At 44.7% G+C, this 23,124-nt stretch overlaps 1 protein-coding gene across 2 annotated transcripts in view; it reads left to right on the top strand.

Moving 5' to 3' along the window:
• Positions 1–3,826: 3,826 nt before the first annotated feature.
• LOC126522011 (uncharacterized) overlaps positions 3,827–23,124 on the top strand; it is a 106,185-nt gene continuing 86,887 nt past the window's right edge. For both annotated transcript variants that reach the window (XM_055066214.2, XM_055066213.2), the window contains exons 1-2: positions 3,827–3,910; positions 20,526–20,574. In XM_055066214.2, the coding sequence (XP_054922189.1) occupies positions 3,850–3,910; positions 20,526–20,574 (110 nt within the window). In that variant the 5' untranslated portion in view covers positions 3,827–3,849. The remainder of the gene's footprint in view (positions 3,911–20,525; positions 20,575–23,124) is intronic.

Below are 23,124 nucleotides of genomic sequence, written 5' to 3' on the forward strand. Positions count from 1 at the left end.
CTAAAAATACGAGATTCAGATGCTTGCTAACAGAACGCTAGTGTTTCAGGATATTATTTCATAAATTCTCACCGAGGAAGAACCGTTACGTACCTCAAAAACGAATGAAAGGAACGTCGGAAACAGCGTGCCGTGTAAGTCAAAATTGTGTCGCATGGACAGTTACTGCCGGCACGTCGATCGCAGGCCAGCGTGATAAGATGGCGTAATGCGATAACGATGCTCGCAGAGTAATGCGAAACGGGAAACAGTGTTTCCAATATCCTTACGTCGCTTTGGGCGGATATCTCCTGTGATCAAGTGCGTACACCTATATCTCGGAATTAACGGGCAGCGAACGCGCATGGTGCTCTTCTACGTCATAAAGAACATGTTCTCGCGGTGAGCACTAAATGAAGATAGTATCTTACGAATAACGGTGCAATGCAATACAACGCAACAATATTTTACTCCTACCAGGGAGAGAGGTGCTGTGTGCTTTTAAAAGCTCCACTTGAGAGAATACCTCGCCCCCCCCCCCCCCTCCCGCCCTCCTTTCTGCCTATTCCTCTGTATGAAGCAAGCGACGATGCCACACGACGGTGCCGCAAATAAAAAAATACGCACGTGCAGCACAAGATATTCGCAACTGTCCACCGTTCAAAGAAAGAAAGCAAATTAGAGACGTACGCAGTTGAAAAATATAACGATAATACCAGGAGTTCTACAATAAAAAAACAAGATTTCTCGCCAAAATTTCGTCGAATGTTTCGCAGTATACATGTATTGCATCATGTGTCCTTCATAGTTAAAACGTCATTCCGTCATTGCATGCTGCCATTAGTGGTGACTGCGCACCGCGTCCTTGTATTGTGTGTGTTTGTACTTGTTTTCTGGGTTGCAGATGTCCTCAAGCTACATTTTTTTTTAGATTTTGTCTGGAGTCCGTTCCCTAACGGACTAGGAGGTATACAAGCGTCCATTCGTAACTTAAGTTGCACTTCGGTTGCGTTTGTTCGAAAGATGTCATTACACTTTACGGTGTAAGCTGTTATGAGCTCATTGCAATAGCCCTTTCGGTTCGCAATGTTATCCGCTGCCACCCCCGGTGTACGTCGCAGTTATAGCCTGGAATGAGAAAAAAAAAGGAGCGTATGCTTGGGCATGTTGGTAATCCATAGTAACAACTTATTTAGCGCACAAAAAAGAACACCTGACTGGAAGCAACGACGCAGAAACAGCGCTAACTTCCAACGTTTGTTTTATTTTTCGAAGCGGCGCATGTATATACAGAAAACAAATACCGGCACACACAGGCACACTTGCCCTAGTTTGGTATTTTAAAAAGAGCAAAGATGCATGTGTGCCGAGAGTTAGGATAAAATGAAGAAGTGAAATATTGGTTGCAAGATTAAGAGACCAGTCTGTCTTGCCATCCCCGTCGAACCACTCTCTGCGTCTTGTTTTGAAAATCAGACTCTTTTTTTCTTCGAATTCGATTGAAGGTACGCTAACACACATGTCCCCTAAACTAGCAATCTTCATCGCTTCAATTATTTCACGAGTTGTTTGCGTCGGACTCCTTCCCATCACGCTGCATTGCGTGAATATGGGATGACACCCACAGTGCTTAAGTGAAAGGCCAGATGCCCTGTGCCTCCAATTCGCACAAGATTTGCAAGCTCACGTGGCCTATCATTTGCTCAAAGTCCCGTCTGGCCAATCTATTCCTTTGCCACAGGAGAACGGTGAACTCAGTCACGTGGTATTTTTCATATTTCGCGGTGTTTATGTATTAGTCAGAAAAATTAGTACGCAATTAGTACATCGCTGTAAATACCGTAGTTAGATGTCCTTTGGCTGTGCCTACAAATGCTTCGTTGACACTTTGATAATTAGGACAGTACGTCTCGAGTTAGGTAATTAATTACAGTTACCTAATTAAATCTCAGTAACGAAAAAATTATTGGCGGCTACTCCACTCTCCTGAAAACAATATACACGAGGCTTTCCTGGAATAACGCTATTGCTCTTTTTTAAATCTTAGTCCATGCTAGTTGGGATACCCTGTATATATTTATGAGCTCTGCAAGCAAGTAGCGATGTTGCTATCCTTAATAAATGTTAGCATTCCTTACTGGAAAGAGAAGCAATTTGAGACGCCTATCATTCACGTGCATTTCACACGCCGTTGATAAAAGACCCTGCCGAAGGGGTCACTGACGTTTGCAGGTTTTTTTTTTTTTCAGGGTCAAAAAAGCACGCCAAGCAATTTGAAACGAGGTGAGCACACAGCGACATATTCATTCTCTAGGCATAAGCTATCCATACATTTAGAAATAATTGTTAATTGGCTACCTCCATCTCTTTCAAAAATATAATAAACATTGTCCTGTATATGTATCTAAATACATATTGTGTGTACATGGTGTTTACAGTTGAAATTTTAAACAATGTTGAAATAAGAAGCATTAGGCAGGCCAAGTAACGTGTAGGATGGATAACCGATGGACCATTGGAGTTACAGAATGGGTGCCAAGAAAAGGGAAGCGCAATCGAGGACGGCAGAACACTACGTTGGGGAACGAAATTAGGAAATTTGCAAGCGCAAGCTTGAATCAGTTGACGCAGGAAAAGGATGATTTGAGATCGCAGAGCGAGGCCTTCGTCCCGCAGCTGACATCAAAGTAAGCTGATGATGATGTTGAGGATGATGAAGTAATGCAATACGGATGAAGCAGCCGCCGCTGGGGCTTCTAATGTGCTTGTCCTCCTATTGTCACGACTTGCAGAAATAAAGCGAAAATGTGAAGTAAAAGCCGTGCATGTCCGCGCCAACAATGATGCAGCAAGCAATTGACACAATAATATTTTAAGTGAAAAGGTAGAGGCACCTCAAAAGAAACTTCAAATGATGTGGGAGACTTCCAAGGGGCTATTGATGTCTACGATGGAGTTAAGTTGTAAATTTCGTCAGCATATCTGTACGAGGGTTTCTTGAACTGTTCTCTTTTTATCTGCGTGCCACATTTTCCAAGTGGGATGATATTTTTTTTTTCCCAAAAACAAGGAGTATGCATTGTTTCCTGCATCGCGCCAATTTTAGGCCACCTTTATTTAGCTCGTGTAAACAAGAAACTTAAGGCCGAGAGAAGATAATATAAATGTAAATAATGGATTCAGGTATGTTGAGGAGTGCCTAGTGTTTTTTTAATCAACTTCAGCCAGGCTTCGTCATGACGCTTCAAACATGCTAGATATTTTCACTATATAAGTGCTTACAACCGCTCACAGTCACACGTGTACTGCCAAATGACAGGACTTCGCGATTCCTTGACCTAAATATATTTTTAGAAGAAGACCATGTGTGCTGGTTGTACGCTGGTTGTAAGGGCAAGAAGCCACTACTGCAATTTAAGTCGGGCCACTCGAAGTTGATAAAGAGGTGCTTCACATGCAAGTTAGCCTTAATGAACGCGCTTCGCCGTTCGTGTTTTCACAAGTGCTGCAACAGTTTCTTGGCACAAGCAGGTTGCTTAAAAAACGTCGAAGTTCCCCAGGATGTTGTCACAGCTGCGACCGAAAGTTTGCTTAATACCGCAAACTACGCTCGAAAGGGTGCCCAATATGCTAGGCCGGAAACGGGTCGAGTGAAGCAGAAGTGCGCAGTAGTACCATAGAGAAACATACCTACGTAAAGAGCGGACGCTCGGGCCGTTTTGCGGCCGAGCAAATAAGGGTCTGACCACCCGCCAGGCGGCGCAGCGATGTGCACTTCCACATTACCTCAAAGGTAGACAGCTTATCATACGTTTACGGGGTTACGTCCACGCATCCTGTTTCCATAGAGACGTTGATGCTGCGCCGGTCATGTGCCGCTGGCTATACGCCCACCTCACCGCGCTTTTCCACGCGTCGCCTCGCTCCTGCGGTAAGGTGTTTGCTTTTCTCTGCGCAGATAATTTTGCTGATTCTTGCGTTAAGAACATTGTTAGCAAGACGTTTGCTTTGCAGGGTTAGCGTATTTTGGGCGTGTGGCATAGAATCTGAGCCGTGGCACTCGTTTACCGTGCATCCACCCTTTTGTTTTTGGACCCATCTTTTCCGGATGAGCATTTGCATTACTTCCAACGCGTAATTTTCCAAAAGTCACTCGCAAGACCTTCGGTTTAAAGCACAGAACTTTTTATATGTGGCTCACCCGTGCCATCACACAAACGTTTCATTTGGCGCGGCTCGAGCAGCCTAATGCGCATTTGGGATCGTGTTGTGAAGGGTGTTTACCTCACTGCAAGTGCACGCTGCATGCGCCTGGCCCGGTTCACACTGCCACTTGACGCGTTGCTTGTCATGGCTAAAACATTCTTGTAGTTTGTGGCTTTATCAAGTGTGTGATCCAGCATTTATTTTCGCCAATTCACATTGTAAACAGCAAAAAAAAACGTTTTTTTTTTCTATGAAGCCACTCCTTCCTATTGTGTGCAACTGAGAAAAGCGGCTAAGAAACGGCAAAGGAATTGCAGAAAAAAAAAGAGCTCTGATCGCATTATTTTTCCAATCTGCATGAGCTGATTCAGCCTTGCTGGTTCTTCGAGAAGCTCGGCGGCTTTCTCAGTAAAAAGTTTGCGATCCAAGAGTTTATTACGTCCATTTGTACGGTATGCTTCAAAATGAAAAATTAAAGCTCTTGCGCTCCCCTAGAGACGACGTATTGGACAATTTTGCGGCCAAAGGTAAACCAAAATCGAAAGCACTGTTATCGAAACCGAAACCAAAGCAGAGCTGACCCACGCGTCCAAATTATCGGAAGACAACATTGGCGGTCTGACCAGCCGCCTGGGGCCGCAGTTCGGCCGCAGGGTCCTACGGGAGTGTTTGCTCATTACCAATATGTTTCTCGATAGTAATATTGTACGTACACGACGTCTCACACAGGTTGAAGGTCGGAAATAACGCGAATGTAAGAGTCGTCTTTTCAGCTCCAAGCAAGCTTTCTAGGCTGTGGAAGGCCAGTTACTGCGGTTCCAAGAAGCCCGGTTGCCAGAAAAAGCACAATGAAAGCTTTGTTAAATATAAGAGTAAAATTTTGTATGGGTTGCCGTTTTTCTGTGGCAAAAAAAAAGAATACATTGGCCAGACGGGACTGATAGGCTACGTGAGCTCGTAAACCTTGTGCGAATTGCAGGCACGGGCCATCTGGCCTTTCACTTCAGGCACTGTGGGCGTGGTCCCATATTCACGCAATGCAGCGTGATAGGAAGAGGTCCGACGCAAACAACTCGTGAAATAATTGAAGCGGCGAAAGCTGCTAGTTAGGGGGACACGTGTGTTAATGCACCTTCAATCGTGCGCTCAAAAAAAGAAAAGTCTTATTTTCTAAACGACACGCAGATAGTGGTTCGACGGTGATGGCAAAACAAACTGGTCTCTTAATCTTGCGACCAATATATCACTTCTTCATTTTATTTTGACTCTCGACACACATGCATCTTTGCTCTTTTTAAAATACCAAACTAGTGCAAATGCGCCTGCGTGTGCTGCTATCTGTTTTGCATATATACATGTACTGATACGAAAAATAAATCAAAGGCTGGAATTTATCGCCGTGTTTGCGTCGTTGCTTTCAGTCTTGTGTTCTTTTTTGTGCGCTAAAGAATTAACTCTGAGGAAAAAAAAACCAGTTGTCGCCGGTATCGAACCCGGGCTTGCTGCTCCGGATTCAGCTACTCTACCACTGAGCCAGCTTTTTTTATTGCATAGAATCATGGGTAGTTTCACGCCAGCACTTGCTAGCTTGCAGCGGAAACAAGTCACATAAACGCGGCCTAGCGCGTGAGGAGAGACACGCGATGTGACATGCGCGTCGCGTCGATACGTGCACACGTTGCATTGCAGTTGCATATTATTACACGAGGTGGCACGCCACGTAGCGTTCGCATAGTGTTCCTGTATATGCTCCCTGCGGGAGCATATACAGGAACACTACGTTTGCATAGTTCGCAATAAGCACAGTTCGCAATAGGGGATCAGAAAATTTGGGCGTGGTAGTTCGGAGTGTTTTTTTGGCTTTTTTCATTGTTTAACCTATGTAGGATATTAGGCAGTATAGTAGCAAGAGCTTGGTGGCGCAACCCACCGCCTCGTTCCAAAGGGGACGCTCATAATATCCATCCATCCATCCATCCATCCATCCATCCATCCATCCATCCATCCATCCATCCAGCATAGGTAGCAGTACAAGGTGGATATAGAATGTTTCGGGAAGAAAAAAATAGGTTAAGGAGATGTATGCAGAAATACTAGAATTAATATATATATATATATATATATATATATATATATATATATATATATGGGTATTGTATACCTGATTAAATCAAGAAGGCTAGGGGACCGCTTGTCACCTGTCGTTTCAGAAGCAATGCCAAAAAAATCATCAGCATTAGCATGGTATCGTGCCGTTTGTGACGCGATGTGATATGCGCGTCGCGTAACGTTAATACGTGCAAACTTTGCATTGTAGTTGCGTTGTATTCCACCGGGTGCCCCGACATGTAGCAGCTGTATGTAGCAGTTACACGCTGTACGTAGCTGGGCCTGGTCAACTCAAGCAGGCTAGGTGACTGTTTATCACCACCCCGTTTTGATGGGGATGCCAATAAATCATCATCGTCATCGTCATCAACAACAGCATCGTATCGTGCCACGGGTCAAGAGCTGTGGCATATCCGCCGCGTAGTCTGGATAACTGTGTTTACTCTTCTGTGCACATCATGGCGTCTCGTCACAAGGTACGAACTGCTGCTGAAGAGATGAATCGTGCACTGAAACGCGCGTGGTTGTAGTCAGGCAACGTCGGACTCAGCAGAACGCTGCGCTGAGAGGAGGAGAAGCCGCAGCTCGCCGTCGACGCAGGGCGTACAGTTCAGATCGTTCTCGTGAAAACGACGCGAAGAGACTTCGCCGCGAAAAGACTTCGCCACGAAAAGACTTCGCCGCGAAGACCCTCTACGGCCGAAAATGGAGCTCCTCTGGAGCCGCTGCTCGAGCTTACACTGTGACTGTGACGCGTGTGCTTTGTAGGCTTGTGACTTTATTCTTAGAATGACATGTTCTGGAGCAGCGGATGACTCTCTTGATATGCAGTTGCAGTAAAATAAAGGTAATGTTGTCCAGACACGTGATCAAGCAGAGTTGCTACTCTATCACGTGGTTTAGCTTGTGGGGCGTTCCATCAAACCTGAGCGGCAGAGTTTGGAGGCGGGAGTTCTCACCTTGCACTGATTTCGGTTGCTAGGACTGCTGTGCAAATAATAGGAATCGGTATGGTAGGATAATGACGAGTCAGGGGAATACACGCCCGTAGAAGATTTATCATAAAATAAAAGCTGAGAGGTCGGCTTGAATTACCGTGTTCTAGCTTGCTGCACAACGTTAGGGCGAAGAAGAAGGGTAAAAATGGAAGAATGTTATGATGGTGTATACGCGAAAAGAAGACGCACGAAGAAAAAAAAAAACAGGAACCATTTGGTACAGTTGCATATCCAGTTCACTGTCTCTCAATATCCACAATGGCCTGGCACGCGGAATATTTTGGCCATGGGCCTAACAGAACATACTTCTTGCGGTGTGTAGTACGAAAAGACAGACAGAAAAAAAAAACGGACGCACGAATTATGGCGTGCAACACCATCCAGCTCCGGTCATCGCCATATTGAACCTAAATGAAGGCTTGAAGCTACACTCGGGCTTTGAGAGACGTCGCGCGAGATTGCTTCAGATTATTTTTTGCCGCACGAGGTACCTTAACGCGCGCCAAAAGAAGTTTCATATCGGCGCCACCACGACAGCTGAGTGTCGAACCTTCGAGTCAGTGTTCAGTGGCGGCGTGCTAGAAGTGCTGAATCACTTCAGCAAGGACTCTCTACGAAGTAGGAGCTCTATTAAACTGTCCGGAGTAAGTTGAGATCGCCCGCGCACACTGGCCTAGCAACACTGAAAAAAAAATAGGGGCCTCACTCCTACTCACATTTATTTCAGGCGTGCTTCTTGCAGTGTTGCCCGCGGGAAATGAGACCCCATGAACCACTGCGGGGTCAAAAGTAAGCTTTTATCATCACTCATTAATTTTCATGAGCGAAGTGAAAGCGGCGGTGATCTAACAAAAACAACGAAGAAGAAGAAGAAGAGCCCGAGGACACAAAGGCAGACCCACACAGGGCAAAGATGGCGCGAACCTCATTTGCTTAGACCTCCGCCTGAACTACGTATTCACTGTATAACGCGCGCGATATGCGGGAAGCACACGAGAACAGCTGTTTAAATACGGGGGCTGTGCAAAATACAAAAAAAAAAGCTTGAGAAGGCCGGCGGGCGATGAGGGGGGATGTTGGAGGGGGGCGGGGTTTTGCTTTGAATGATCTTTAATCCACCGAGGTGACGAGAACGCTCAAGCGTCAAGTTCGTTGACGAAAGAAAAAAAAAGCGTAAGGAACGGCTAAGAAATCAAGAGACAAAAAAGGAACGCGCTGCGATAGAAAGGTTCAGAAAACACAAGGAAAGGGAAAGGAAGGAAAAAAGAAAGAACAGGGAACAAAAAATATGAGGCTCTAATCTCGCACCTTACCTAGCCCTCCCCCCCATCCCTTACACCGCAGGTCTCCTCACTCAGGAGGCGCGGTCAAAATTCTGGGCCGTCAGCCTCGACAATAAAGAAAGACGAACGAGATAAAGCGTCGTCTTCCTAATTTTCCCAAGTCTTTCCCAAAGTACCCCTTGTCTATATAAACGTATTGTCGCCTCGGGTTAGTCTGCACATTTGCATAGATGCCTTGCGGCTGCCGGGTGGGCGTCTTCTTGCGCCCAATTATACTTATTAACCCCCATCTTGCAGTCATTTGGCTCTCTGTTCGTGTTTCTTGTGGCTTTTTAGTCGCTCTCGTGACTTTTACACGTTCTTTGTTTGTTTTCTTCACACTGGTTTTTCTTGTCACATATTCCAGCGCGTATAAGCGGAGTGAATATCATCTTGGACTTGTGCTCCTATTTCGTCAAGGAACGTTCATAAACACCTTGTGCTTTATATATATCGCGGTGAACTTGCGTCTCGTCAACGCGTTTGGCCAAAGCCGACGCTTTCAGCGAAGTATTGAAAACAGTGAGTTACTTTCCTCCGTGAGTTCATAGGCAAAGAAAGAAGTGGAAAAGCACTTATAAAAACACTAGTTTTCTAGCTATCACCGATAAATGCTGGCTATGATATAAAAAAATTAAAGATTAAGAGCTGGTAACTAGTTTTTGCCTTTTCTTTTTTTGTGGCGTGGGTGGCCAGAGTACCATGGTGCATCCATACAATTTAACAATTTCTTCATAACATGGTACTCAACGCTTGACACGTTGCTACGTTATTTAAGCTTTGAAAGGAAGGCAGAAATCAATGGGAGATGTAGTGCTCAGTGGGCTGAAAAAAACCAAAGATATAAGCAGCACTTATTAAAAAAAAACGTTATGTGGGTCCAAAGCCATGGTCGCATTATGAGGCACATCGTAATGTCCCTCCCCCTCCCTGTTCTCTCCCTAATCCACTATCGCAAGGCTTCTGTCGCTCACACCTGAGGTTATATTTAAGTTGCCATAAAATTTTTCAACTTTTCACTAGTTAAAATTTTTGATTGACTAGGCTTGTTATATATAGGATGTTTTATTTTGAGCTTCACCAAATTAAAAGAAATGCCTGTAAGAGATTGCACAATTTTAGCCCTTGTTCTATATTACTCGATGAGGCGGTCATTACTTCTCCTAGAAATAAGATTGCTTCATTGAATAATTATCATAATTACGCCAATTCACATTTTAATTATTTACGTTACAGCGCATATCTAAGTGTACGAATTGTAGCTAGTGAGTTTGCAACGCTCATCCACTTAGAACGGATTCTTAGGACCGCACCAGTTATGAGATATTACTCTTCAAAATGTTCAGTGAAATGCATTGGCGTTCCAGTTACTTTTAATAAGAAAATGCTGTTTTATGCATGAAGCACCCCCACTCCCTCTTCCCCTCCCGGGGTGGGGAGGTGGGGGGAATGAAATCTCCGCCTGTGGTCGTATCTGTGACAAATTTAACTTGTTAATGCATTGCCGCAGAGAAGTATTAACAAATGTTGCAGCATAATGTGAGACAAGGAAGGAAGGAAGGAAGGAAAGAAGGAAGGAAGGAAAGACTTTAATGCTCTGTTTACAGCTTTCAGCGGCTAACAGAGGTCTTCATGTTTTGCTGAAGTCTCCGTCGTCTTGAGTGGTCGGCGCTAAAGCTTACGCTAAAGTAATACGATAAAGCTCTGTCACGAGCATTTTTCTTTGAATGCTCATTGCGTAACAGTGAATGTGCGCTATCACACTGTATTGTGTACCAGTGTTATTGGAACAGTACCCTCCCCGTATTTACCCAGAGAATGCGGTTGACAGTACCAAAATAAAAAGAAATGAATAAAAGATATGTGCGGTGTCTGAGCTACTCGCGTATGCACGTGGTCGACAACTCACTTCCAATGCTTGTATCACTGTGACACAAGCGTTCGAAGGACAAATTTTAGGACGTCACACAAATCGAGCAGGGCGATGGCTCAGCCAATGGCACTCAAGGTGCTTCAGTTTCCCACAACATACGTCAGTAACGCTCGCCTACATAAGAACGATTTCTTTCGAAGCCATTCTCACACCATGGCTTGAACGAAAGACGTTCGGCGTTTTCACTACACTCGCTGAAGGATAATGTTTACACTACGCGCGTATATTTAGTTACCTTCTTTTAATGTCGCGCGTGGGTCGCCCAGGAAGTGTCTTTCATTGTAGTCCGGGTTGGAATGTTTTGCGAGCTCTCTAACGAGCTTGTACACGAGTAAGCGATTCTCATTTCCTTTAGCTTTATATTTCTTTTCTTTTTTCACCAAGATCATTCAGTCCGGAGTGCGGAGAGTTTTCTTTTTAGGCTCTATTTGAAGCGGCTCGTTTAACGAGTACCAGACGCGGAGTGTTTGTCTTTCCCCTCTCCGAGGAACTGTCGAAAGCCCCCGGCGGCGTTTCCGACTCTGTTGTCTCACGCCTAGTGCCCATGAGTTTCTCTGCTCCGGCACGAGAGGGCTTCCTTGTATCAAGAGCGTTTATCGGGAGCACTCCTCCGAGGCGACATCTCAACAACGAACTCTCTTTCGATATACTTCGTTCCAGCACGTACTGTTGTTGTATAAGAAACAGAAATCCGTATACGAAAGCGGAGTACAATAACGTTGCTATCAATTGCCCTTCGTAAACTTCCTGTCGGTTTGTGCCCCGTGAGCAGCGGCTTGAGCAGACGTAGCTTCGGAACTCAACTCGGCGTACTTGTAGCCTAGGTTTGCGAGCGCTGAAGGTATCTATACTTCATTTTTTGTTTGGGGGGGGGGGGGGGGGTAGGGGGGGTGTTCCAGATTTTGAAGAACAAAAGAAAACGACGTACTTGGTCAGGCTATATGAAGTTGATGCTTTGAACAGTTAATTTAGCTGCCTGACGTTGGTTGTTATCTGTCGAGCAACGCCTCTTAAAATAAATCTGCCTGTGTGATCATTTTTGAACACGTGACGCTCTCCTCAAGCGCACTCGGGTCCAAGTAACCTTACTTTTATCCCTTCTATATTTCTATGCTACAATTCCCCTTTCCCCTGCGTAGGGTAGCCAGTCGGATACTTTCATGGATATCTTCCATGCCCTCCCCCCCCCTTTTTTTATGCCCTCTCTCCTGTTTTTCTAACGCCGACAAAATTTTTTTATCATCTCTTAGTTTAATACGGCTGTAATTATTTTTAAACGATTACGTGTTAAAACGGCTTGGCGAGACCAAGGTTCATTCAGGCGCAACCTATCTTAATCTTCGGGCATTAGAAATAGATCCTGAGCGTTTTGGCTGTAATAAATACGTGGAACTCATTTCCAATTAATTGCATTGCGACGTAACAGAAAGAGGGCGTCAGCAATCGTGTGTATCTTCCGTAACGTAGACAAGAAAACACCTGAAGCTCACAATGAAGACAATGAGGAGGTACAATGATGATTGATGGTACATTCATTAGGAAGTGTAAGAATAAGTACTTTTGCTTACTAGCAACACTTCGAACCTTTTAAGCTTAATCCAAATATAATGAGATTTTCTGTTTCTTTTTCTTTTTTTCCGAGCCAGCGAATTGCTTCTTACCGCCAATTGACGTACTTATAAGAAAAAGAAGCAACGTTATATTTCAGCCTGCCCCTATTTCGAGGGTGTTGTGCTGACATGCATTTCTTTCGGATTGTGCCAATGCCAGCTTTCTAGCCATTTCGGATCTCTCTAGGATGGTTCCACCACACGCACGCACGTGCGCGTACACGGACACACACACGCACACACACATTAACATTAACAAACAATAACGATATCATCTTGCCTACTTACAAACCTTCAAACCCTTCGACTCTAACGTAAAGGTGGCTTTGTCTCAATAACAGTGCTTACGAGGCAAAGCACGCTTTAAAGAAATAAACTTGCAACATTGATAAGAAATGCGATTCGGCCGGCGTGACTGGTTAGACGACAACAAAAGTAAAAAATTCAACTGATGCTGTAACAAGGCTAATAATAGCAGGAGTTCTCCCAGGCTTTATTCTTTTATGTAATTGTTAGGGGTTTTTATGTGTTGCATAGGAAGCAATAACTGTAATATATATGTGGTATTTTAAGACCTCTTTGTCTTCCACTGTGAAAAGAAGGCAAATGCTTTTGTCGTTTGTCATTATTTTTGTTTCAATAAAAGCCGGGGAGCTTTAGCTTTGTCATGACCGATCAAATTATTATGTTATGGTAGATCGAATTGATCATATTATGTCCTAGAATAAGGGAAGCATAGACGAAGGGTAATTACAAAATGTCACGATGAGAACACAAGGAAGTAGGTTCAACGTAAAACGAAGGAATTGGCGGTTTCTTGTGCCTTGCGGTATGCGACGGACAAGTCGTGAAGGATCATATACTAGCCGCGTTGATAGCCTTGCCATCACAGAGAAGCACTCAAGTCAACAGCCAGTGACAGGAGAAATGGTAGTGCTGGAAGTATAAGAGAAATAAATAGTGTGGACATCTTGTCACACCGCCGACGTTTCACAAGCTCCTCCTGATGAGCTCGCAAATATTAGCTCCCCGACGTAAGACCCGGTTCAAAAGCACGGTATCCCGCATTGAAAACTCAAGTACAGAGATAAACGCAAAATCTCAGTGGCGCAGAATACTTCCTCGTGTGCTGCACCTCCGCGCCGCGTCTCACATACAAGAGCAGACTTGCCGAGTCACACACATAAAAAAGAAAAAAAAAGCACTTCAGGCAGACGCTGAGTCGCCTTTATAAGCATTACCTTGATGCACAAAAGGTGACTGGACCGGGAAATTGCTCATCAACGCGGAAGAACCGCTTCGCCAGCCTTAATTTTCACGTCAAAAGATGTCGATACTGTATCTATTACCATCTAATCACAGTTGCAGAGGTTATTAGCCCTGAGAGCGACCTACAGGGGCGCTGCGAGCTCTGGTCGTGTGACGTCAGGGCATGGACTAGCGACTGTCGTCTGCTACAGTTCGAGCGGTGTCCAGGTTCCTCCTGCAGCGTTTCCGTTTGTACGCCCGTACGTTTCCGTTTGTACTCCAGCTTCTCGCCACTAACAGCTTGGAGTATCGGGTTCACTGAAGAGGCACTAAAAAGGGAAAAAATGACTTGAGCTCTGTTAGTATATTACACTTCCACAATACCAAAAAAAAAATGGCGCTCTTACCGCGAGAAGACGCTCGGTACGCCACAGAGAAGACGCAAAATGGAAAGACGGGTGGCGGTGACGCCTTGAAGTTCCCGCATCAACTTCGCCTGACGACATGGATTTTGACTCCGCCTGCTCGGGCCTAGTTATACTTTTATCGGTACAAATGAACTCCACCGAATTCGAAAAGAACTAAAGACTGAAGCTTTATGGAACCAGACCCCAGCCGAAATGCGAGAAAAAAAAAAATGCTTTGCAATTCGTGACGTCACACTGACGCACTAAAGAGAGGGTTTCGATGCAAAATTCAAAAATGACAATTTGACCATCACTGCCTTTTATAGTAATCAACCTATTAACGCGAGATCAATGAAAACAAAGTTCTTCAATAATGCTTTATCAATCTAAACTGATCCAGTATTTCTCAAGTGTCCCTCTAAGTAATTGGGGTCTGTTTGTGACAAGCTGATAGTTTACTGTCTACTTGCCTATTGAGTCAGCCCGTCGTCTTCGGCATTATTCTCGATTTTCAAGTTTACTCTTCCTGCATTAAGTAATCGCCCACTTTGTATTTAGCAATCAAGCATGTTAATAATTTATGCAATGGTGCGTTTCTTTTTTCTGGTGTGTTGCTTTCGTTGAACGGTGCAACGTTAAGATGCTGCCAAAAAAGCGTTTCTCTAAATTTCACTGACATTTCTTGCATTATCTACCGATCGGTCAATTCACTGCGCAATAAATGGGAGAGCACGACATTTCTCAAAGAGGAATATCGGCAAGCTGTCGCTCATCAAGCACCATGTTCAACTGTAATGTCAAAACTGCAGTGAAGCCGGCCAGCGCAGCTCTTCCGCAAATTTGCCACCCACGCTACTCACAATTATTATGACGTATAAGCATGATACCACCTTGCGTCCCTCGAGTCTACTCTGGCTATGGCTCCAAAGTATTATTTAAGTTCAGCGTGTGGGTGGTAACATCAGTGATGCTGGAGTATCAATTCAATTTCGTAGACATTGCACATAAATGAACAGCACCTCCAACGGCCGCAGGCTGGTAACAGGCGCTGAGACGCCGCTTTGAAGCATTAACCGCATATGAGATGAGTTAATGCGTGCATACGACAAGGAGACCGCTGATTTGACAGTAATGACGTGAGCTAGCACACCACGCAGGAAGCTATTTCTTGAAATTTTCTACCCAGCAAATTGATTCGAAAAACCATTGTCTTTGACAAAGAGCTCTACTGCGCGTCGTACGCTTACAAAATATCGCTACATTTATTACCACTGTACGCTCCTTTTACTCGCACAGATAGAGTGCTTTTACAAACTTACATTGAATGAAGTATACTTTTGCAAGGGTGTACGGGATAACCATTGAGCAATCGTCCGAGTTTGAGGGGCTCTGCTTAGTGCATGACGTGAGGCGTGCGGGAGCTTAATAAGCAGTGCCCTCATCGCTAAGGCGCAAGTATTTCATTTGCGTGAGCTAGCTGGTAGTCGACGTTAGAAACGGATTTTCGGCCTCGAATTGAAACGCCTGACGAGGAAACTATTGTAGAGAGGCATTCCATTCTCAGCAGAAGGCGAAAAAATTAAATGAGAACCGCGTCTTGACGAAAAATATAGTTGGGCAATTATTCTTCAATCATTTCTTCGCTGGTTATCCATTATCTAGTTATCTCTCATCCGTGTCATTTCTGAAACGAAATTGAATCTATTGACCAGCGTATTTCAGTTTGTTGCGGATATATATTTCAACGAGAAATGTTCCCAAAAGGTCTGCTTCGTCATCCTGCACTGGATCTAAGCGTTTTGCTTGTACTCTCACACTGACCATCGGTTCTATGTTATAGCTTAATGTTTATGTATGACGGTGTACTGTAAGCTACAAAATTTTCCATGCTATATTCAGTTTCTCATATCTTAGTTATATGTCGTCTAAACTTGTTCGCCAAAATGCTCACTGGAGCATGGCGCTCTTTTTCAGCCTCTTTTATTTGTGTGTTCATGCGGTCTGATCACTCAGTTTCTCAATATTCCTTGTTAGCAAATTTTCCTGTCCTAAGTTTTTTTCTTAATTTGATTGTATTTGTTCATATTTATTAATTTTTCCCACCACCTGGTTTTTGGCAGGTCGTTCATAGCGGTTACGTACCATGTTTGACGCTCATAAACAAGTGTAGTATGTCTTTAATGTCCATCTGATATACAAGCGTCCCCATATAACTATCCTGGGCAAACTAAACGTGTGCAGGAAATTGTAAGGCAGATCACCTCTTGCAAACAATAACGCGAGAGCTACGTTTTGTACCGCTACGATTCTGTGTGCAGTGGTGGTCCAGGAAAGAAGGGAAATAGATAAGTAGAAGGCAGGGAGGTTAACCAGAATAACGTCCGGTTGGCTACACTACACCGGGGGAATGGGAAAGGGGGAAAACAAAGATAACAGGGAGAGAGAGGAGAGAAGGAAAGAAGTAAATTGCGATGAGTTCGCTGACGTGTGTGGTCTTACAGAAATTGCATTAATAGTCACAGATAGGCACAAGCCCGTCGTCATTAAGAAGCACAAAAGCGCCTTCACCGCTGTATGGGCCGACAGGCGATGGGTGCGGTGTTCCAGCAGCACCTGCACAGAAAGCGGCCGATTGTCCAGTTTTTGGAAAGCTTTGGCAAGTTCTTGTCTCTCTGGGGTGTATCGTGGCCAGTGGCACAGCAGGTGGTCGATGTTTTCTTCGGTGCCACAGACCTCGCATGCTGCACTGTCAGTCACTCCAGTTAATGTAGAGCATGCCTTTGTGAAGGCAACTCCTAACCAAAGGCGACAGAGAAGCGTAGCTTCACGTCGAGAAAGTCCGAGTGGAGGTCGGAGTTGCAGGGAGGGGTTTAGTCGATGCAGTCGTGGTCCAAGCTTCAAGGTATGCATACGAGCCGAGATTATGCTGTCATCAAGTGAAGTCGTTAAAGGCGAAACAAAATAATGCTAGAGTATAGCTAGCCCTACCTTTTCCCCGTTTTATTTATCCACTATAGTACACTTATGTTGGAGAATAAATAACCGGCTTGGAGTAAGTGAGGAAGGGAGTTGCTTAGCTGGTCAGTGAAGCTTTATAAAATTGCAGTGTAACACGAACGGCCCCTGCTGATGTCGCACTTCTCAGGCTCGGTAGTGTAAATTGAGAGAGAAAGAGAGATGGAGAGAACCGCAGGAAGAAACCACATGGAGGTCCGGTTGTCTATCCTGCACGGGTGAAAAGCGATGAGATATTGAAAGAAAGAAGAAAACGACAAAAGCAAAATGAGAGAAAGAGAGAGAGAGAGAGAAGAGAGAGAGAGAGTCCGCCTACACAGTAGCAGACACAGGGCGCCTAAAAACGTCTTCACAGGTTCGTTGACTTCAGAAAAGACATCGTAGCGCGTAGCTTTCTGGGTTGGTCAGCAATGAAGCCATATACCCAAGACCATTGAATCTGCACAAGGATAGACCATCCAGTCGGCCTAGCGTACTTCAAAGACAGACGGTATAGTGCAGATGATTTCTGAGCGGTCCAACATCTGTCCAAGTAAGAAAATTACTCGAATGAATAGTCGAAGTAGTAATTGATTCGACACGCCTAACCTCGCATCACGCGTCAAGTGGTGTTGTTTGGTGGGCCGAAACTATCTTCTTCTTGCCTCAAGGCATGCAAAATTGTAACTTCATGCTTTGCATTGAAATCTCCAAATTTTAAGTAGAATATTATGACTTGTGAGCAAAATAATGCATGAAGTGGAACGTGCAAGTGCCTGTGTGTAGTTTGTGAACCCGGCATTCATTTGCTTCGAGTGTCCTGCTTTCTTTGTGTATAAGAAATTTTCCTCCAATGGGGGCGAAATGCAAAAACGCCCGTGTCCCGTGCATTGGGGGCGCGTTAAAGATCCCATGGTGGTCAAAATGAATCTGGAGTCCCCCACTATGGTGTGCGTCATAATTAAATCGTGGTTTTGGCGCGTAAAACCTAAGAAAAAAATTCCAGCGTCGCATTTTTGAGAAATAGCTGAACATTTGTCGGAAATGCAGATGTAGACCTGATACGTTTGAAGAATAACACATGTCCCGTCACGTGGTTGTGGAGCGATTTTATGTTCCTATATATATTCTTTAGCCAAAACATTCGTGAGTTTTCTGCTTTTTAGAGGTCTCGATCTGCGGCCAAGTTTACAAGGCAGTTTATTCGTAAGTGCTCATTATTATTGGGCGGCCGCCTTCGCCTATAGCATGTCCAACATCGCGATTGGCTTGTAACTGCTCTTGCGAGCTGCTTTAGCATAACAGCTCTTTCTTAATACGGGTCCATAGTGTCTCTCCGAGCGTGCGTATTCGTGGTGAGCGAAATGAGCAAGGCGGAAACGCAGAAAGAGCGACAGTTAATATCGTGTGGAAGTGCATGCTTTCGGGTTAGTTGATTTGATACATGCTCTGGAACCACAACGCTTAAGAGAACGCGTATATGAAAGAATGTAAGAAACTCGCTGTCCTCGTAATTCTTTCTCGTTGGCGACGCTTAGGCGCTGCGGTCCCAGTACGTGCATAAGAATGTTCGCCAGTATACAGAGTAGAGTACTAGTTGCAGACCGTGCGGCTCCACCCGTTGTAAGAGTTGGAGGTTGTAGGGAGGAACTAGGCGTACGGGACATTAAAACAAGAGATACATTTCGACAGTCTAGCGTGACTCCCAAATGGAGCACGCGAGACGAAGCATACAGCAGACGAGCACGAAGCTCCAAACACACCCAGCACACTGCTCACTAGCACGAGCACACTCTAGCAGCCGACAAACTGCTGCTTAAAAAGTCTCTGTCCTCCCTAGATCCCTAGGGGAGGGAAAACTGCTGTCCAACCTCCGTCCAATCGGACGAGTCCACAGTCGTTGTGGCGTAGTCGACCCGTCACAGTCACAGTCGATTCGTCACAGTCAGCAGACTGTGAAGAATCCTGGGGCCCGAGGAAAAACGTACCGCAAAGCACCCTTTTGTTAGAGAAGCTCTTCTTGCTGCAAATAGACCATGAAGGCCATGGCCAATCAACCAACAATACACGGTCCGCCAAACATGGCCAGCCCTGCTGCCGTCTCCGACTCTGCGAAGAAGGCGTATGGTGGATTAACGCTGCCGTGGTCTCCAATTCTCCGAAGGAAGTTCATGGTCGGTTAGGGCTGTAGTCTTCCCCGGTTCTCTGAAGGGCGCCACCACCGCGGGTCGATCGATGCACCTGCAGCGGGCTGAGATAGCTTTGCAGAGCAGTACTCCCGCAGGCCGATCGTAACACCGTGGAGACTTCATCTTCAAACCTCGCAGGCGGGTGAAAACGCCCACGTGACAAAGACTCACACGCACGCACACCAACTTCGTCCAATTTTCCATAGGAATGCAGCAAAGTATTACCCGACGCGAACTTATATACTAATGTATCGCGTCGCGGCGTATGGTTCCTTCGCGAGCCGAAAGAGATATATGCGTATTTATTAGACGGAGAAAAAATTTTCCTTGATAAACCCAAGATCGTGGATGGGGACGGGCGGCTGAGAATGATTCCTACATGGTCTTCGTAGCTACCATGGCTGAGTCTTGCGTAGACATTGAATGGCTCTCCCAATTCTGTCTGTCAGAGACGACACTGTTCTAGCTACGAAATTATCGGCGAATTTGATAAACTTTCTGCGAGCCTGTCGGAATTGCGGAAAAGAGACACAGCTGGCACGCCCGATCACGTAATCGTCGAATCAGCTGTAGGTACTTCGACGGGGTATTGCCTAACGCGAACTTTACTGCGAAGAGCGCCAGCATTGCTGCGCTCGGCTAACTACGAAGTTATTGGAAAAGTTGATAAAACGCTTATGATTCTTTTAAGCAAACTAGGTTTCTTTTGTGGAATTCGTGGGCTTTAATTCGCCTAACGTGCAGTAAAAAAATACACAATTATGGTTCGTCGGGATGAAACGTTCGGACTTCGCACTGTGCGCGTTTCGATTTCGTCGTCGTAAGAAAAGTGAGATTCCTGAATCAAAAGAAACAAAAGCGCTTTCTGCTGAAATTAAACCGAAGTAGTGCATTATCGGTTTTATTGCGCCATGCTGTTATGACCTATAAGCATCGGGATATCCCTGTTACGTCATGGTTACTTGTAACACGAAATCACATTATTAGGTTTTACGTGGCAAAACCACGAGCTGATTATGAGGCATGCCGTAGAAGGGGGACTCCGGAATAATTTAGACCACCTGGGGTTCTTTAACGTGCACTAAACTCAAAGTACACGGGTGCTTTTGAATTTCGCCACCATCTAAATGCGGCCGCCGTGGCAGGCATTCGATTCCAAGACCTTGTGCTTAGCAGACTAACACCATAGCCACTAAGCAACCACGGCGGGTCTTTGTAGTATCACGGCCACTTGTAACATCACGGCTCCTTCTAACACCGTTGTTCACTGTAAGTTTGCAGCATCATAGGTGCTTGCAGCATCGGGGCTCCGCGTGACGTCATGTTCAAAGCCTCGGAAACGAAGACTTCTGTCTTTGAATTAATTCAATTTTTTCGTTGCATCTTGTACCACTGTTCTTTCAGGTTTTCTGTTTTGTTTTCTCTTTTCTGTTCTTTGCCTGACTAAGGCATATAGCTGTTATTAGACACTTTCAGAAATAAGTAAAATAAAATGAAAATAAAAGTTAAGGTGAATTTGGCCCCTTACAGGAACACAAAGTGACAGCAGTGCACAGCGGCAATCAAGGGAGGACCAATCGTGAGTATTGCTTGTGTAAGCAATCGTTTTGTTGTGTGATCGTGGTTGCTAGGTCATGTGAATGGGTACATTGCAATGAAGTTGCTTAGCGCTGGTACATACTCGGGGATGCTGAGTCTGTCACACTTAGTAACTTTAGTAAATGTAGTTACTAAAACAAGTTGCTAATTGTAGGAGGTCTCGTCATTGTTGTCGGCGATGACCACACGTCCTTGCTTAAAAATAAAACAAAGTATATTCAATGAAAATTTTTAAATATGAACACGTATTTTTTAGGCATAAGGAGTAACAGTAGAATGTACGACGGATTGTCCGACGGGTGCGGAAGTACTGCTGTCCGCAAAATATTTTGAAGCTTGGAAACCGGAAAAAGAAAAGAAACGAAAAATTTATGCTTCAGTGCGTGCACCTTAAAAATAATAATAAAAAAATCTGCAGTTTATGGTTCTCTTTTGGGAACACAGCACTGTAACCTTACATTTTTGACTGAGTGGCAGATACCGAAAAAATTGAGCTTTCTTTCTTTCTTCCTTTCTTTCTTTCTTTCTTTCTTTCTTTATTGCGACTTCCGTGCTCCGATAACTTTAGCGATCTGCTGTACGTCCCGCAATAGTCCGACATATAACAGCCTGCGTAGCACAGCACGGGAAAATGCAGGTTGTAATTACCGACAAAAAATAATTCAGGGCTGTTTCGATATAGGCAAGGCCAGGAACGCAACTTCCGCTCCCGATTCATTCCCGATTTACCAAGATAACTTGCGTTCGTGCCCTGGAACAGCGGAGGCATGTTTTTTTCCAGCGAGGTGAATAGTCTCAAGCACAATCAGGAGGAGGATATGCGATGACCGCTGGATGAACCCGGGACGAAAGAATTCGTCCCGTGTCACCTTGCTAGAACCGTCGCACCTTCACTATGCACCGATTCGCCCAGCGAGTCCCCATACTTATTACTTAGAGGATGTGCTCTGCCGTTCAAACGAACATGAAAGATCGCGTGGAAAACAGCACGACTTTTAACTCTCGTTCTTTTTTTTTTTTCAATACCAATGCCCACGTTTATCTATGGCCTTTTTTCCTCTCCTTCCCGTTCTCTGCAGAGTAGCATATCCGTGAATGTACGACAGCTAAACGCTGCTTTACAATAAAGAGCAGTTTTTTTCCTTTGTTTCGCGAATAAATATGTGGCATTACTTACACAAGAACGCCTGTTTCTTTTTTATTTTTTTCATAATCTGAAAAGCAGGAAGGAAAATAAAGCGTTTCACAGACAGAACATAAAGCGAAAGTGTTACGTGGAAAACAGAAGAAAAGACACCGAAAAAGAAAAGTTATGTGTCGTCTGCTATAACTTGCCGGCTTTTCGGCGTGTGAAGCAATTCATACCAAATATACGTGTTTAATAGCCACAGTAGTGGACTTGACGCACCCTAAATTTATACATATCTAAAATAAAGGCAAGAAGTGTCCTTAGAAAAAAAAAACGAAGTAAAGGTTTTGCCCGTCTTTAATGTAACCTCTAATAGCTGTAAATATTTCTTTACAACAATTTTTCTTCGAAGGCAGCAACAAACGGAACCAAGCCTAGCCGAACCGCAGCCGTAGTGGCACACAGGCTACGGTGGCTACGCAGGCTGTGGTATGCAGCGTGGGGGCCACTCGTTCAGCTTTAGCTGCACTTATGAATATCGTATGCCTATATATCCCCTTTATATTTTTGTTCGAGTAAGGGAGAAGGGATGCTGAAGCCATAATCCAACAACTTTTTCTTCGGTCTCTTTTGTACATCGCACTATATACTCTTGGAATGAAACTGGACAGGGAAATTTTATAGCTTAACACCGTATAAGCACAAATACTCCACAGTGTGACGTCGCTGATGAGGAGAATTTGCGAGGAAAAAAAAAGAACACATAAGTGGGAGTTGTCTCCTCGTTCCGCTAATATTTCTCATAGGCAGTGCAAGACACACTAGCCCAACCGTTAATTCTTCTAGTTCCGCGTCACGTCGCCACGCTTGTGGCTAAAAAACAGGAACTCAGATCAAAGCGTAAAAGCCAAAACCATGCTGGTGTCATTTACACTGGAGACGGCAGAAGCATAGGTACACATATTAGGTAGCCTTAACTTGATGTGTTTCATTCCGTGAGTATGGTATCCTAATGAGAAAAAAAATATATGTGGATGAATATAATCTTGGCGGTAAAACCACGTGTACTATACCAGGGTCTATGCGGTATGCATTTCTTTAACTGCGTTCCACGCCTTGCCGCAACGCCTGTTTGTGTGCTCCGCGGCTCGACGTTAGTGGCGGGGGAGCCCGGAAATGTTCTCGGAATTAGGAAGCGGTCCGAATTATACCGCATTTCGATCAAATTATCGAAATTCTATTGCGCTTTTATAATGGGGTTCCTTGCGGGGAGGCTTTTCTAAGCGAGCTACGGCAGTACGCCCACTTATTTTGCAGCCGCAAAACTAAATAAATGAGCGAGAGATTGTTAAGAAAGGAAGAAGAAAGTAAAATCTGCGCAATAAAGTTCGAATTATGGCA

Source organism: Dermacentor andersoni, chromosome 6, assembly GCF_023375885.2.
Source record: "Dermacentor andersoni chromosome 6, qqDerAnde1_hic_scaffold, whole genome shotgun sequence".
In the NCBI taxonomy this organism is placed as follows: domain Eukaryota; kingdom Metazoa; phylum Arthropoda; class Arachnida; order Ixodida; family Ixodidae; genus Dermacentor; species Dermacentor andersoni.